Here is a 17,388-nt window from a genome sequence, read left to right on the forward strand (position 1 = left end):
GAATGTCTCTGGTCTGTGTTGTGGTTCTTTCTCTGTGCGCTAATAGAATGTCTCTGGTCTGTGTTGTGGTTCTTTCTCTGTGCGCTAACAGAATGTCTCTGGTCTGTGTTGTGCTGTTGACCCCCAGGTCAGAATGAGGGAACACTGTTGATGAAGGAGGACGACGTGCTGTACATCATCGAGGAGGACAAGGGCGACGGCTGGACGCGAGCCAGGAAGCAGAGCGGAGAGGAGGGCTATGTGCCCACGTCCTACGTGGAGATCGCCATGGAGAAGAACAGCAAAGGTGCAGTCACCTACATCTGATCTGACCACCTGCATGGACTCATATTATAAGCCCTCTTCCTCTGGGGAGTGCTGGTCCGAACAGCAAGTCCTCTTTGTTCACTGTGTGAGCTCACGGACAAACAAACACTCTACAGTCCTGCTATTGTCGTGACCCTCTAGGAGCTCAGTATCAATTAATTAAGCCATGTGTGTCTGTAGGACGACATATCCATAGCCATCATGCTCTATGGCAAGGGGACTCATCACCCCTTAGGCCTGATTATTTTATTTAATATTTCAAAAGTGATTTGTTGTTTTTAGTTCATGTATCTTTTTTTGTATTTTTTTTAGGTAGATGATGAAATGCTCTTCTGGTTTTAAGATCTTTGGATCAAAGTGATTTGGAAAATAGGAAAAGTGACGTATACAGATTTGACCCATTGTATTGTCTATATGTTATCACTCAGCTGTTGTGAGCCTGGTATGTTAAGTACTCTGCTCCACCTATTAAGACAGGAATGCAGTAATACGTCCCGGTAAGGAGTGGCCTAGTTTGTGCCTATATGACTCATATTTCCCACCACCATACTACCCTTTAAGATAATTGTACACTTCTTCTCTCTTCCTTTGATTTGTATGTGTGTGTGTGTCACAACAATGCTGCCCTCTGGTGGCCAAGGTTATATTACACCCAGGGGTGTGGTTCTTCAGTGTGTACTACTTACTGTTCGCTATCTGTCTCTGTCCTAGGGGTGGGGGTTGATACAGTAACTCCTCTCCTTTCTCTCTCTCTCTCTCTCCTGTTGGACTGCAGGTTCCTGAGTGGAGCAGTGTGGCGAGGTCTTTGGTGGAGGGTACATGCTGAGTCTGGTGGAGCTAGTGGCAGGCAGGGCTTGACTTTGGAGGGGAGGGGGTTGGCAGGTCACATGTTTGCATGCACACATCCATGGCCATTAACATCATTCCATAGCAGTGGAGATTCCTGAGGTGGTAGCTATGCCTCTATAGGAGGGGAGTGTTCTTCTAAACTGTCTATACACAACACAGAGTAACCAATCCACTGCAGCATACCAGCAAGATCAGGGACCAGGGAGGGGGCTTATAGTTAGACTCACAACATCTTTTATAATGAGAGATAAGCAATGAATACACTACTACTCCACTATTACGCATCTCTTAATGTTGTATTTCTGCTCTTCAGGCAACATCCAGCACTAACAGCCTGCCTTGTTGTTGCATTGTTACATTCTCATTCCGTTGTTTGGGAATGTCTGCCTGACTGTGCTACTCGCCTGCAGTCGCCTTACCTTAACGTGCTTCAGCATGTCTGTAATATGAACTGTTATTACGTCATACAGGAAGGAATGCAGCATCTTGTATGTAACTCTGTGGTTGCCCCCGCCGCCCGTTGGTTCACTTCTAATCTTCCTGTCTGTCTCCTTCATTCATCCATGATTTTGGTTTCTTTTGTCTCCGTTTCTTTTCTTTCTGTGTTAATCGAAACATTCCCATCGTGCTGTGTGTGTTGAGCGTCACCTCTGTCGTGCTCTTGTTCAGGATCTCATGTGGCACGGCCACTCAGATCAGCGTAGGAGCAGTACTTCTCTAGAAACAGCATGCCTGCCCTTACACTACCACTTCATCCCCTCCTCCTCAACCCTGCACCAGCACTGCAGACCGGAGAAAGGCAGCATGCCAGCAGAGGGCCCTCCTCCCTCACCAGCCAGTCATCACACAGCAGCTCAGGCTAGGAAACCTGGAGGCTGAGCTGAGACAAATGACGGGGCATCCACCCGCAATTCAACGACAACACTCCAAATCTCCTTGCAGTCTCTGCCTTAATACTAACTCTGGGAGTGGGGATGGACCTGCTGATTGCTCTTCCATCACTCTCTGCCGCACACAAGGGCTCCAACCGACAGTCTACGGTGGCTTGCTGTGGTGCTCCTCTGCGCCCCACCCAGACTCCTGCCGCGTCTCTTCTCCTCGGTCTCACAGGAGCATCCTTGGGGCTTTGCTGCGTGCGGTCTCCACGTGAAAGAGTGTTGCATTCCCATACCGTTCCTGTTTCAAGCGCATATTATAATTGTGAATGTGATTATACATATGTATGCGTACTAATGTGTGTATGCATATACGTAGTTTGTTTTATTACTAAATTGTATGTGTTAACATCTCTTTTATTTCATTCTGAATGTGTTTTTATTGTGACTTTTTATAGGGATTTTAATCAGATGAATGACTCACTTCTCAGAATCGTGCCGTTAGCTCAAAGTAACCATGCATTGTTGTCAGAACATCCTTCTGAATAGGGACATGGTCTTCACTGATGCACTTTTGCCCTGTAGCATTTGAATCGAATATCAATGAATAAATGAATGAATGAAATGGACTCTGTATGCTACCTTTTGTACAAATGTAAGGTGACCACTATGTTATTATAGGAGGTGTAGAGTTCAGAACTACCACAAAATAAAGGCATTTACTGTAGCTAGCCATGTAAATGCTTTTGATACTAACCCTCTTGAATTGAATGGATTTGAAAGTGAATTGAATTTGCATATGAGCATAATTGACATGGTGAGTGATTGGACTTTAATCAAAGAAGTTAAGTAGCTTTTATGAGACTGACACAGCGTTTTACCCTTGGCAGGGTATAATATTAGCTATTAAAAACAACTTTTTCTGTGGTAAATTTGATGGTCCCACTTTGAAATGCTTATACGAGCAGTGCTTTAGTTCTTAATAAATACTTAAAGCTGTGAAAGTGACATTGTTATCATATCATGATATGCTCATCTTACTTGAACTGTACCTCTGAACTTCCTAAAGAACCCCATGTTCGTACTTCCATTGGATGTCTTGATTAAGAGCGATCTGCTTCGTTGATTAATGTGCACTAACAAAGCTCATGCAGATCAAATGGAACAGTGCATGTTATATAAATCCTGTTGATTTTTAGTTTATCATGTCAATTCCATTGCCTGCATGAATGCTCTCATTTGAATCATCACTCCTCTCTTGTTGAACTGGTTAATAGGTGTGTTATCAGAAAGTGGGGGTTGGAATCCTCCCTTTCGTTTCAGTGAAATTCCCTTGAGTGGCTTTCAGAGCATGAAGGTGCTTGACTCAACATTTCTGGAGCTTACAGCAAATATGTATTGACCCTACCCTACAATATAATCCAATATCATCCAATATCTAGAACATGGCATTGTAGATCTCTAAATCAGGAGAAGCTGTCATGGTGTAAGTAGTTGATTTGAATATGAAGCACCTTAACCCATTAATTTCAGCAGTGTGTGTGTCTGGTTATCCTTCATTAGTAGGATTTTGACACGCTTTTCGCTAATGGCCTAAAACAGTGCCGACCGTATTCTTGGCACCTTGGTGCAAGTGGCCTTCAGTGGTGACAAAGTATGACGATAGATAATGCTGTAGGTTTTTCACTAGCAACCTTAAGCGAAAGTTATGCGATTTAAAAATGTGATTTTCACTTTGGATTAAAACTGTGAGCTAAATCATATCCATTATGCTGTAATTCTGATTATTATGCAAAAAAACCTAACAATATGCTTTAAGATATCACGGCAAGGAGCAAATTGTGTTATCTACCAACCTAGCTGAGTTGGCATGGTAGCAAATTCATTTCATTGCAAAAAATAGATATGATAATCTCACTGTTGACTCTTATTTTAACACATTGTAATAATCAATGGCAGTACTTCTATTTCTTCATGTTGATGTGCACATCTCTTTACTTTTTCATGTTGTCAAGACACTTTGTGGGGGTAAAAAAAATCTGTTTTTTCTCATTGTTCTAATAAAACAAACATGAACATACCAACGAACATTTAGCATCTTATTGAAGCCTTCATTAGGGTTGTAAAATTCCCTGGTTTTCGCTCCTAATTTACACAGGGCTGGATTCAATCTGTATCGCATAAGATCCATGTTCAAATATAAAGGTCATTTCCAACTGAGACGACATTGCAGTGTTTCCCGTCAATACAGTCTCTACCTTTTTAAATTTCAATCGAGCAAGAACTCTGATCTTCCACAATACTTATGTGATCTGGATTGAATCCAGACCATTTTTTTTGCATCATAATACTTACTGTGAAATGTTCCACGGTTGTTGTTGTTACTCAGACACCACCTGCATGTAATTTCTTCATCTATTTATTCATTTCTTGACACAATAATTCATATAAAGATATTGCAATTATACTCGACTCTATTTACAAGTCAATATTTAAGAGGGAAATATATTACAGTCTAGCATTCACATGATTATGTATTATGTACACCATTCACCATTCAGAATTATCCAGATGAATACCATCTGAGGAACATGGAACACAGTCAAAGATCTAGTTAATGTACATACAGTATATAGTATTGAAGATACACGGTTAAACTGCCTCTATTGTATAGCGACCAATCGTTTTCCTCCTTCCACTTCTGTCTCGTCATTCTATGTTCTCCTTTCAAAGTCATTGTTGTACCGTTATAACGAGTGTACAATCACTACTTTAGTGACACATTCATACATACATTTTCCATCTGACAAACACTTTCAGAAACACTTCTTGAGTCCCCTCTGTGGTCAGTGTGTGTTCCAGTCTGTAACATACAGTAGGATGACTAAGGACCAGGGTCAAAGGGCTACACTACCATATATGGTGTAAATTCCCCCTCCTAACCTGGGTGACAGTCTGTTTGTGCTATTGTGCCAACTCCCTGACACTCATTGTCATGCCATTGGCAACAGAGTATTTTTTTTAAATAAAAAAATTACCTTTATTTAACTAGGCAAGACAGTTAAGAACAAATTCTTAGTTACAATGACAGCCTACCAGGGAACAATGGGTTTAACTGCCTTGTTCAGGGGCAGAATGACAGCTCGGGGATTCGATCCAGCAACCTTTCGGTTCCTGGCCCAAAGCTCTAACCACTAGGCTACCTGCCGACCCCAAATAGTGGGCAAGAGCACAAACAGATCTGGGACCAGGCAACCCCCCCCCCTGCGTCAAGGAGGGACATTTTTCCCCTTCATATCAGCACACTCAGATCGGTGTCCTGCCAAGGATGAGTTCCAGATGGATCTGACTCACTCCAGTGGACAGGTTGGGAAAGGACAGCGGTCTCGCTCTGTAACAATCTTCCTCATCCTCTGTTAACCAGCCTGACTGTCCTGTTCAGAGTTCTGTGTGTTTGATCGCTGGCTCTAGCTTCCTGGACAGAGCAGTCAGGATGAGTGTGAACTTGTCGTATCTCTCCGTCTGGTTGACAGCCGCCCCTCTGCTGCCCCACAGCAGACGCAGCTGGAAGTCTGTTTTACAGATCTCCAACAGATCCTCATCAGCCTGGAAATCTGTAGCCAGAAAGAAGAGCACATTATCATTGGCCTTGTAACTCATCATACCTGCCGAGACATGCAGAATGGCATTTGTTATAGTGTGAAAAACGCAAAGTGCAAATGTGAATACAGGTCGTTTTGGACAAGAGTATTTGCATAGCAATTCATTTGGACAACTGTTAGATGTGTATCTAGCGGTAGGTGTGTATCTAGCGGTGGGCGTGTATCTAGCGGTAGGTGTCTATCTAGCGGTGGGTGTGTATCTAGCGGTGGATGTGTATCTAGCGGTGGATGTGTATCTAGCGGTGGATGTGTATCTAGCGGTGGATGTGTATCTAGCGGTGGATGTGTATCTAGCGGTAGGTGTGTATCTAGCGGTGGATGTGTATCTAGCGGTAGGTGTGTATCTAGCGGTGGGTGTGTATCTAGCGGTGGGTGTGTATCTAGCGGTGGGTGTGTATCTAGCGGTGGGCGTGTATCTAGCGGTAGGTGTGTATCTAGCGGTAGGTGTGTATCTAGCGGTAGGTGTGTATCTAGCGGTGGGTGTGTATCTAGCGGTGGGAGTGTATCTAGCGGTGGGAGTGTATCTAGCGGTGGGAGTGTATCTAGCGGTGGGAGTGTATCTAGCGGTAGGTGTGTATCTAGCGGTGGGAGTGTATCTAGCGGTGGATGTGTATCTAGCGGTAGGTGTGTATATAGCGGTGGGAGTGTATCTAGCGGTGGGCGTGTATCTAGCGGTGGGCGTGTATCTAGCGGTGGGCATTGGAGTGCATTACCTTGCAGGACTCGTTCAGTGTTGGCGGTGTATGAGTCAGCATTGTGTGCCACGCTGCGAGCCTCCTCCAGGTGGCGTAGCAGGATTTCACAGCCCTGGTCGCTGCTCTCCCACAGCTCCATGCCCTCGAACGCCACCGCCGGGCGCTCCATCAGCATCAGCAGTGGCATCAGTAGAGGCACGGTGGTGCCAGTCAGGGGCATGTCCACTAAACACACACACAGGGACACGGTCAGAGACTGCAGCCACTAACACACAACTACAACTGAAGGCTCCAATCATGTGCATTTACCTGTTCCTTCATACAGTCCCTTGTAAAATGGCTTGAGAGACTTCTCGTATATGATGGCAGTCTGAGTGTACTTCCTCCTCAGCATGGTCCAGGTCTGGTCTAACCGTGTGATCTGTGGTCAAGCGCAGTGTTAGGAAACAAACACCACAATATCTCCAGGAATCTCTGCTTACGCCTGCAGCCCTTTACACTCGTACCTGTATACATGTTGAAAAGGGCAGATTTGGACACTGATAGATGCCTAAATTGGAACGCAGTGGCTGTACTCAAACCCCTTGTCATTTTTTGTCTATGTTGCACCTACCGCACATTTTCCAGGAATATTCTTATGTTACTGAATGTATCCAGAGTATATTCAGATTTTGTGATCAACAAATACAGCGAAAGGTACAGTAAATGTAAAATGCACATAAAATCAACAGTGTGATGTTATGATTCAGTCTGGTCAGGTGAACTGTAACCTGTTCCCTTCCAATTGCTACCATGGTTACGCATATGCTTTCCATATTTCTTCTGTAAGAAACATTTTAATTTCGCCAACTCCCACAAGGGTGAAGGGTTAAAGACTCAACTCAGACCATGTGGTGGACCGTGTCTTATGTGTCCAGTTGTATTGAGTGGGGTACCTGAGGCATGTCCAGTGCTTTCATGATGGAGGAGAAGGCGTATAGGTCCCCCATGGAGTCCTTCAGTTCTAGAGCCACCATGATGATACGGTTCAGTGTGGCGCTCCGCTCCTCCAGACTTCCTGTGCAGCCCAGGATGTCCACGGCAACCCCGATGGCCATGGTGTGGTGCCTGGGTTACACGACAGAAAGTTCAGTCATAAGTCCCTCGAACCTTTTGCATCTACATGAGGAGTCCCTAGTACCTGAGGAGGAGTGTCAGGTGGATTTGGGGGTGTGTGTTTACCTTTCCATCAGGTCTTGCCGCAGCTGCCTGCCGTGGGGTAAGGTCACCAGCTCCAGACCAGAGGACACACCCATTTGACCTTTCGCCTCCTCAGAGATGCCATGTACCCTAGCAACCTGTCAGGTACACCATTTTTGTTGTTGCATTAATGTGGTTTTAGAAGTGTTTTTAGTATGGTCATGCTTGGGGAAATCTTTGATCATTAGCTCCTTCTGACTGAATTAAACAAGCGACACCTCAAAGCCACATCTACATAACTGTGTATCTAGCTGTCTTTAACAGTGCTGGGAACATGTTTCCCTCAGACTAGACACCTCAAAGCCACATCTACATAACTGTGTATCTAGCTGTCTTTAACAGGGAACATGTTTCCCTCAGACTAGACACCTCAAAGCCACATCTACATAACTGTGTATCTAGCTGTCTTTAACAGCGCTGGGAACATGTTTCCTGTCTTTAACAGTGCTGGGAGACTAGACACCTCAAAGCCACATCTACATAACTGTGTATCTAGCTGTCTTTAACAGGGAACATGTTTCCCTCAGACTAGACACCTCAAAGCCACATCTACATAACTGTGTACTCTAGCTGTCTTTAACAGTGCTGGGAACATGTTTCCCTCAGACTAGACACCTCAAAGCCACATCTACATAACTGTGTACTCTAGCTGTCTTTAACAGTGCTGGGAACATGTTTCCCTCAGACTAGACACCCAGTCAGGGATTTGGCTGCAGATCATTTTTGGTGCGTCTCACTTAAGTTAAATTCACTGGTTTGGTTTTGCACTTTATGTGGTGTAGCAGACAGACATAAGACACCTGACTGTAAAAGGCCAAATACCAACGAGCGGAAATGAATGAAATACCAGTCTCTGATGCCCTCGGTGTGCCTGGCTGTTTCTAGCCCCTAAGTTAGATGTTGCTGAATGAGGCCTGAATCCAAACTCATCACACTGTCCTGCAAATTTACACTGAGTGCACAAAACATTAAGAACACCTGCTCTTTGCACGAGACCAAATGAAAGCTATGATCCCTTATCTATATGTCACTTGTTAAATCCACTTCAATCAGTGTAGATGAAGGTGAGGAGACGGGTTAAAGTAGGATTTTTAAGCCTCGAGACCAGTGAAACATGGATTGAGGATGTGTTGCCATTCAGAAGGTGAATGGGAAAGACAAAATATTTAAGTGCATTTGAATGAGGTATCGTATGGCGGTAGGTTACAGGTGCACCGGTTTGTGTCAAGAACTGCAAAACTGCTGGGTTTTTCACACTCAACACTTTCCCATGTGTATCAAGAATTGTTCACCACCCAAAGGACATCCAGCCAACTTGACACAACTGTGGGAAGCATTGGAGTCAACATGGGCCAGCATCCGTGTGGAACGCTTTCAACACCTTGTAGAGTCCATGCCCCGATGAATTGAGGCAAAAAGGGGCGTGGTGCAACTCAATATTAGGAAGGTGTTGCTAATGTTTGGAATTCTCGGTGTATATAATCAATTCATGATGTACACTGAAATTTGAGTTATGATCTCTGTTTGGGATTCAGCCCAGAGTGTTCAGACATCTGGTAGGATTAGTGGTGTGGTGAACATAATGTGGGTACGGTGTGTAGTGGGACAGTACAATGCAGTACCTGGCAGTCTGCCATGAGAATGTGTTTGGCGATGATGTGATGGTCTTTATGGACCAGCAGCTCTTTGGCTCTCTTCAGTACACTCATCTCGAGGGGTTTGTTCTCTGCAGGCAGCAGCCTCGACTCAAACTCCCCCGGCCGGAACGCAGAAGCAGTCTCAAACACCGGCCGTCGGAAGCTTCTCTCCTTCTCCTCCACAGTCTCCTCTATCTCTTCCATCCCTCCTTTTCCACCTCCTTCCACCTCCTCTTTGCTGCCATTCTCCAGGGCTTCGATGGCGTGGTGGTAGGAGCTGCGGTCCAATCTGCTCCTCTGGCTCTCCTCCGTCCTCAGCCTCTCTACGTAGCTGTTGTTGTTGGGCTGGGGCCCTGGGGCTGGGGCCTGGAGCCTGTCCAACTCTGCTGGGCTGCAGGGGCTGAGTTCACAGTAATTCACTTCTGGGCTGGGGGGCTGCGGAGGCTGGAGAGCCTGGATCACATGCTGCTTCTTGGGTTTCAGTGGGGGTACAGGGGGACCCGGGGCTGGGGCAGCCAGGGGCTGCAGACGTGGGGAGTGGGGCATCCTGATGGAGGGCACCTTGCTGGGCTTAGGGGGCGGCTTGGGGCAGAGCTGGCTGTCTGAGCCCCGTATGGCCTCCCCAGCCTGGGTCTCAAAGTCCATCCTCCTTGGCACGGTGGGGCTGAGTGTCGGCTCACTACCCGTCCTGAATACTGGAGACTTGGGGCTTGGCTGGTGCTCCATGAGCTGGGGCTGGGGCCTGGAGCCTGGGGAGAGGGTGAGTGAGTAAACATCATTATTTAAACCTGCACACTGCAGCCTAGCAACACCACCATGCTGTGTTCTGTAGCTGCTGACTGGGAGTCCTGCTGTCTATTTGAAGTCTGACTGCATAGAAAGCTTAATTACATTGTCAGTCACAGAATGGAATGCAGCTTTTTGAATCTCTCTGATCTCTCGTCTCTTTATTTCCAAAGACTCAGACTTCAAGCGCATCTATCGATTCCCATTTCAACTTTTATCTGTAATCCTTTCAGAAATACATTTATCTTCATCTCCAGCTCATGTCACACTTTCCACTTCTGAGTTGAAAGTGTACAAAGCAACGTTTTGAAGAAGAAAATGTTTACATTTGCCTTTGAAATATTCCCACCCCTGTGCAAAGAGTGCATGTTCACGGAAACAAGGCTTTTGCAGGCTCGTCAGAGCTGTACATCCTCTGACTGCAGCATAACGAGTAAGAGAGAGGGGATGGTACATACCTAGCGGGAGGAAGCTCTCTGACTGGTGGGTTTTGAGGGGCCGTCGTCTCTCCTGAACGTGGTTCAGACACGCCGGCTGGCTTCCACACTTGTCTTTGTTCCTGATAGACAGAGAGTGAGGAAGAGAAGGAGAAAAGGAGTGTTCAGTTGGACTGATCCCTCTAGCTACCAACTGAGACATGGCTACTGGGCACACCACACCACTAACCCCTAGAGAAACCTGATACATTGTCCACTGTTTGTTATGTAAAATGGTACAGTGTAATTTGATTTTTTTTGTCCTCGTTTGCCTTGGTATTGTGCTCAGAGGTTGGTATTCTCCATCCAGGCTAAACACCACTCCTTATTTTACCTCAGGAATGGTTTATTGTAGACGTGTACTTATCTCTGTGACTCCCACATTAGTCTTACAAATTTGGAGTGCACGTGTTTGCATGTTAGGCTATACATGAAATTATACGGAGCCAATTCCATTTGGACAAACCCCCTACAAAATTATATTTTATAGCTACTTATAAGTTGCCGGCATATACATGTATGGCATAATGTACCGTGTCTATATAAACTCCTGGCTGCAGAGGAAAATAAAGCACACTTTATTGCTGTATTGGATCTAAATGGATCTTGCGCCTGCAAGCATCTCCATTGTAGCCTACGGCTCACAGACAATGTCCAACCACATACACTATGTACAGGCCTGAGCCTCTGTAGATAGCCTACTAACCTAAGCAGGTTCCCCCGTCCGAGGCTGTGGTCCTGGGTGTGTCCGTTCATGATGTTGAGGCTCAGGCGTTTAGATGTCTGGCTCTTCCTCTCGGGCAGGGTCAGGCCAGCCTCCACACGGACACAGGCCACGCCATACTTCTCCTCTAGGCAGCGCAGGGGCAAGGCCCTATTGATGGGCTGGAAGATGATGGCCCCCACCGCCTCCGTCACTGGCTTCCTGTTGCCAACGTAGTAACGCACCAGGGCGGGCACGCTGTCGAAGCCCTCCTTCTCGAACAGGTACTGCACCCGGCAGTAAGCCTCGTTCATGGCCACCACCTTCTTGTTGATCTTGAAGTGCTGCGGGCTGTTCTTCCACTGGCAGGTCAGGACATAGTTCCCAGGGCTGGACAGAGAGTCCCGGATCAGGAAGTCCCCGTCTCTCTGGATCAGGTTCTCTGCCACCTGGACACCAGAGGACACATGTTGAGCACACATACACACAGACATGTAGCTCACACACTTGGTTGTATTTTCAATATCACACAGTTAGAACTATGTCTAGCGTGTTTTCAGTTTGTCACACTTGTCTCACTGTTGGATTTGTGGCGACAGGCGCTCTACTCCCTCACTGAATGGCCTTCTCAGTAACATGCTTGGCTCACTGAATGTTTTCACTAGCACTACTGTTACTGTACTGTAACATCATGATACCTCCCAAAATGCTCTCTGAGTGCAGGCCACACAGCCAAACTGTAGGGTCAAATGACCAAAAGCCCCAGTGTTGCGTAGAAACTCAGTCATGTCACACATTGGTCTACACACTCCACTTCACTCATGTTGTTCTTCCAAACATTTAATTACCTTTTTAATTAAGATAGTATTTAACTTAGTAATCATGTTTTGGAGTCGGAAGGTGGAGGGTTTTTAATTAAAAGTTTAAAAGCCCTCTTTTCACAATCTGGCCGCAGTAGCACCAGGAAGGAGCTTATTAAACCTTACTAGGATCACTAGGCAGCATGAATGCTGTTTTACCTTGTCCTTACGTAAAGTAAAGTCCCTGTTCTGCTGAGGAGGTGCAGCATGTAAAGCTGAGCATGTGTGTGTTTACTAGTCTTATGCCATCCTGTCACATGCCCGCAAGGACAAGCTCAAAAGGGCTCCATTTCTTATTCAGGTCCCATCTGTGATTTTACACACGAGGCGATGCTTTAAGATTTTAAACCCAGTCTGACGCATTGAAAGTAATATGATTTATACCTCGTGAAATAGCTCATTGAAATTGTGTTCCATATTACATCCATTAGCTATGCAAAGTTATTTATACATTTCTGACAGATAACCGTTGTAAAATGTTTTGTTGTGAAATTATATGGAAATTGAAAGTGTTTTCAAACAGCTATGAGTATTATTTTTACAGCAGGGAAAATGGTAACACAATCCCATTGCCAGCACAACTCGTTGAGCAACTTGAGTGGCCAGTGTTTTTCCGTGTGACATACATGCACTGTGACAACATTCACTATCCCTGATGCACTGGCATGGGCACCTGAAGCTGCTGATGTGTTCTCTAATGGTAGAATGGGAGTTGACTGAGCTGGTCTTACTAGTTCTAGTAGTTCTAGTTCAGAGACGCCCAGTCCTGTGGGTAAACAGGACAGCGTGTGCAGCTACTGTAACCAGGGACTGACAGAGCCATTGTGACTCTCACAATGCCTAATGGAGGGCTGTGATACATGCTGGCTCACACCCCTTACAAGGTCACAACGTAAGACATGGAACAAGGCTGCAGGGCTCCCTGGCCTACATACACTCCACTGAGAGATACAGTAGGATGGAACCAGAAGGTGACAGGTGTACTGGGAAATGGGATGGGTGGCACAGTGAGCACAGATGAGCTGTTATCTTAGGGATGATGATTAGACTTATAGAGGCGTGGTCCCTGGCAGATCAGTGGACGGCTATAATAGAAGAGGTTAATAAATAGCATCATGTCATTTGATTGCACCCATGTGTTGTTACCATCCAATTAAGACCTGTCGCTCTGTGTGTGTGTGTGCTGAGGCTGGGGTTCATGGACCGAGCTCTGTGTGCTGAGGCTGGGGTTCATGGACCGAGCTCTGTGGCCTGAGCTTTCACTACTAAGTGTGTGTCAGCGCCGCTCTGTTCACACTGACAAGTTCTCAGTGACAAGCTCTTAGTGAGATACTGATGAAAGCACAAGGTTGAAATGAAGCCTATTTCAATGAACCATTCAGCCACAGTATGTCAAACTGACAGTGAGTCTGCCCTTTTGTCACTGAGCCTCACACAGCCTAATGGACTTAATACAGCCAGTGCTGTAGAACAGACCTGTCAAGATAAATACTTATTTCCGTTGTTGACTTGTCCTTATTTGTCTGATTCTGATCTGGCTCAACCAGTTTCAGACAAGTTGTTGCCTGAGAGTGAATCATAGGAAAAAACACAGTCTCTGATTTTACTACTCTGTGTACAAGCACTTATTTGAGCTGAGCTCTGGGTGTTGAGGTGGGTCTTCATCACTAACACTCCTTAGACTTTACATCCCTGTGTTCAAAACAAGGCTCAGCCCCTAGAGCCCTTAAACTCAACTCTGGACCTCAAAGCCAGTTCCACTGTGTTTTTCTTCTTCTGCTGTTCTTCTCTAATCAGGGGCTGATTTAGACCTGGGACACCAGGTGGGTGCAATTAATGATCAGGTAGAACAGAAAACCAACAGGCTCCTGACCTCCGAGGGTAATCGTTGAACACTGCTGCGCTAGTTGTCAGAGGGCAGGGATCTGTCACACTGTCACAGCCCCCTCCTAAGTCCAGACCCTCAGCCATGTAGCTTTTACTCTTCAGTCCACATGAAAGAGACACCGATACCCTCTAGAAACCTCTAGTCACTGGGAGTTTTCACATATTTATGACAAGAGCTGCCTGCCAAAGTGTCTGAGCTCCCTGACTCCATTCACATAATGCTCCAGTGAGATCAAACACAGCATTGTGTTGGATGTCATTACAGAGATTTTTGGTTGAGCTTGGAAACGTGTCTGTCTGGCCAGCTGTCCTGCTCTGCGTGGGTATGCAAGGTTTTGCATGGTTGCCATGTTTTCAGAGCGCCAGTGCTGTGATTCCTCCACAGGGTGGGAGTGACAGGCCCCTGAATGAAATCAGTGTGCAACTGGACACCCGGCCGGCCGTAGCTGTTGGCAACAGAGGAACCCCTCCCCTCTGCATGCTTTCATTGGGCTGGTCGTGTTTCACAGTAAGCCTCTCTTAGCTCCATCTCTTTATTTAAATATCCTCTTTCACAAAGCGCCAGCATGTGCCGCCGGCCACAAAAAAAATACTTTATCAAGAATCCTTTGACTCAAGCTAAATCATTGGACTCTAAAACAGGCATGGCAAGCTGAGTTGTCCCTCCAGAGAAAGAGAGAGAGTGTTTTTTGTGGGGTTTTTTTATTACCTGTCTGGGGATGGCACCATGGTACCAGGCGTGGCTGCGTGGTTCCTCACTGCCCAGCTTCAGCTCGTCTTCCAGCTCCTTGCGTAGTTTCTCCGGTGGGCCCTCCATGATGTACTTGTCCCTGGAGAACTGCACATAGACAGGAAGAACAGGCTCTTTCAGTACTGGTATCCTCACAGACATGGTTGCTGTACTGAGGGTGCACACTGTGTGCACTGCACTGGCTGTCTGCATCTATCTGTCGGTCTGTCTATGTACCGGTAAACCTTTGTAATATAACTCTCCCTCTACTGTTTCTAGCTACCTCTCACACACACTTTATTTTTCTCTCTCCCTCTCCCTCTTCGTCTTTTCTTCTGTGTAAGCATGTGTCATACAGAGCTCTCCTCCCCTCTTTGTTTCCTGGGCTGTAACTTCCCAGAGATACACTATGCCGAAGACTCCAATTGGCCGAGGGCTCTACCTGCCTCTGCTTTGACTGCTGTGTCATATCCTGGCCTTGTTGCCATGCCCCTCTGCCCTGTTCTGCCCCAGCAAGAGGCCTCCGGGTGGAGCAACAACACACTCACCTGAATACAGTGACACACACACTCATACACACACAGTCCACTATGCCAGGCTGCTGTGATTCACACTAGGATTTACAGTCTACTTGCATAGTTCAAAACACACATTGTGTCAGTCATATAGCAAAAAGGGGACATGGGATGACCTCATCTATCATAGCAGGTTCCTGCCAGGAAATACCTCTCAGGTTGATAATACAGAGACTCTTCTCAGTCCTGCTTTGAGGAAATCCTATTTCACAATCAATAGACTTCCCCTCCACACTGTCTTCCTGCTTTGGCTTATATTTTCTAAACGCATTATAAAAGGGTTGGTCTGTTGCACAACTTGTCTGTCTGCCCGTAATATATGTCGTACTGAGTTAGACGTAATACTTCTGGAGACATAATGACATTTCACTCCAGTGGCGCCACTTGTGGGGTTGAACCGAGCATCAGTTTTCCACTTTTTTAGCTAGAGGTCCGTACGACCCAGAACAACAACAATGTTTTAAAACTCTGCTGCTTTTTAAACCAACCCCCTGGAGATGGCAGGCAGCATTAGACTGGGGGAAAGTACTGTAGCCATTGTGTTCTTCTGGGATGTTGGCACCCAATCTGCATCTTTCCAAAACACAATTTGAGCATTACAAGGGGCTGCCAAGACCTGGATCATAAAGAAATGTTGTGGGGGGGAGGGAGTTGACTGGCAATTCAGCGTCAGCCCTAAGGGTGAGCAATGACCTGAAGAATTATTTTGTTCCATCAACTCAATACCTTCCTGCAGTAACCAATATTATACTTGGTTTTCTAATGCATTAACCGTACTTACCTAGTGCTGTCTTTGTCCCTGCATACTAAAACAATGGTATTTATGGCGGATATTGACATCACCAACAATAGCCTTGAGTGCAGAAACTCTTCATAAAGCTCTGTTTTTCCCTTTAAAGGAATGGGACAGGACCACACCCATTTGTCCCCAACTAAAATAGCATGATGCCTTCTTGACATTGGCTAACTGTTCGGAATGTTCAGAATGCACAGTGTTTGGCTTCACTGACCACTTACAGAAGCAGACACTGTATGGAGCTGCTCCTAACAGGCAATTTGCTACTACTGCTTAACCTAGGGCTAAATCTGTTAGGCTGCGCTCACCCTTGTCCCCAGAGAGAACATTTGAAGGACTGTAAATCTCAGTTTTTTATGTTGTGGTCGACTGAATTATATGCCAACTAAAACTGAATTAAGGCTCCAGGAAATGGTTTTATATTGGCAGGAGGCGGGTGGAGGGGGTAAGCATGGGAAACTCTAGCATGAGTTAATATGGTGCTATTTGTTTTACCAGAGAGCTAATTTAGCTACGGGTTGCTGCTTTATATATCTGTATACATCTTATTAGACCTGTTGGGGAGACAGTGGGCCTGCTGCTCATCAGATTCAAATAGGTTTCATGTGTTTCAAAGGCAAGTCTCAGACTTAATTATGAGAGAGAGCGGGAGAGAGACTTCCTCAAGTGAGGATACAGATGACTGAGACTGAACCCGTACAACATGAGAAAACATCCCAAATCCCTCCCCCCTTACAGACATACATGCTGAACTTAGAGTGGTGAGCAATGTATGTGAAGCGCACAAGATCTGTCCGTGTCATGACAGAACTAGTTAATATTCTTCCTACACTGCATCCTTTGAGCTGGCAGGCCTTCACTCTGCTTTACTGTGGATACGCACATACACACAAAAACACGCACGAGTGTGCCTGCACACACACAAACACCCTGGGGGAGAAGGGGCTGGCCGCAGCCTGTCAGCCAGGTGTGATGCCCGCACGGCCTAACACTCCCCTAGAAACGGCCCACTACCCTGGGGCAGCTGAGGAGAGAGCGCCTGCATCTCACAAACACGGCCGGACAGAGCATGAGATCCTAGATACTATTGGTGGCCTGTGTCCTCGACAGCTACAGGTCTAGAAGTCACAGCTAATGGTAAGGTTATGGTAAGATTATTCCGAATGGTCAGAGACAAGATGTTGGTCCATATGGTAACACAGTCCTGATGGATGTTATATACTGTAACTCCAGTCTTGAGTATGGTATCTATCCTATACCAGGCCCTTTGATGGTCTGAGAGAGTGTTACATGGAGAAAAATCTGCTCTAGG

General features: G+C 46.0%; 2 protein-coding genes across 7 annotated transcripts in view; one reads left to right on the plus strand and one right to left on the minus strand.

The window, feature by feature from the left end:
- The window catches only part of LOC115144998 (formin-binding protein 1-like), a 78,950-nt gene extending 74,840 nt beyond the window's left edge, over positions 1–4,110 (plus strand). The window contains exons 14-15 of one of the 2 annotated variants that reach the window (XM_065003096.1): positions 128–286; positions 1,082–4,110. In XM_065003096.1, the coding sequence (XP_064859168.1) occupies positions 128–286; positions 1,082–1,089 (167 nt within the window). In that variant the 3' untranslated portion in view covers positions 1,090–4,110. Of the gene's footprint in view, positions 1–127 lie in introns of both variants that reach the window. The other variant, XM_029686184.2, reaches the window with a different exon arrangement.
- Positions 4,111–4,433: 323 nt separating this feature from the next.
- LOC115144999 (breast cancer anti-estrogen resistance protein 3-like) overlaps positions 4,434–17,388 on the minus strand; it is an 81,629-nt gene continuing 68,674 nt past the window's right edge. For all 5 annotated transcript variants that reach the window (XM_065003095.1, XM_065003092.1, XM_065003094.1 and 2 more), the window contains 9 exons: positions 14,685–14,813; positions 11,232–11,677; positions 10,508–10,608; positions 9,249–10,012; positions 7,609–7,724; positions 7,323–7,494; positions 6,697–6,808; positions 6,406–6,612; positions 4,434–5,644 (listed from right to left, as the gene is read on the minus strand). In XM_065003095.1, the coding sequence (XP_064859167.1) occupies positions 5,469–5,644; positions 6,406–6,612; positions 6,697–6,808; positions 7,323–7,494; positions 7,609–7,724; positions 9,249–10,012; positions 10,508–10,608; positions 11,232–11,677; positions 14,685–14,813 (2,223 nt within the window). In that variant the 3' untranslated portion in view covers positions 4,434–5,468. The remainder of the gene's footprint in view (positions 5,645–6,405; positions 6,613–6,696; positions 6,809–7,322; positions 7,495–7,608; positions 7,725–9,248; positions 10,013–10,507; positions 10,609–11,231; positions 11,678–14,684; positions 14,814–17,388) is intronic.

Source organism: Oncorhynchus nerka, linkage group LG17, assembly GCF_034236695.1.
Source record: "Oncorhynchus nerka isolate Pitt River linkage group LG17, Oner_Uvic_2.0, whole genome shotgun sequence".
NCBI lineage: Eukaryota > Metazoa > Chordata > Actinopteri > Salmoniformes > Salmonidae > Oncorhynchus > Oncorhynchus nerka.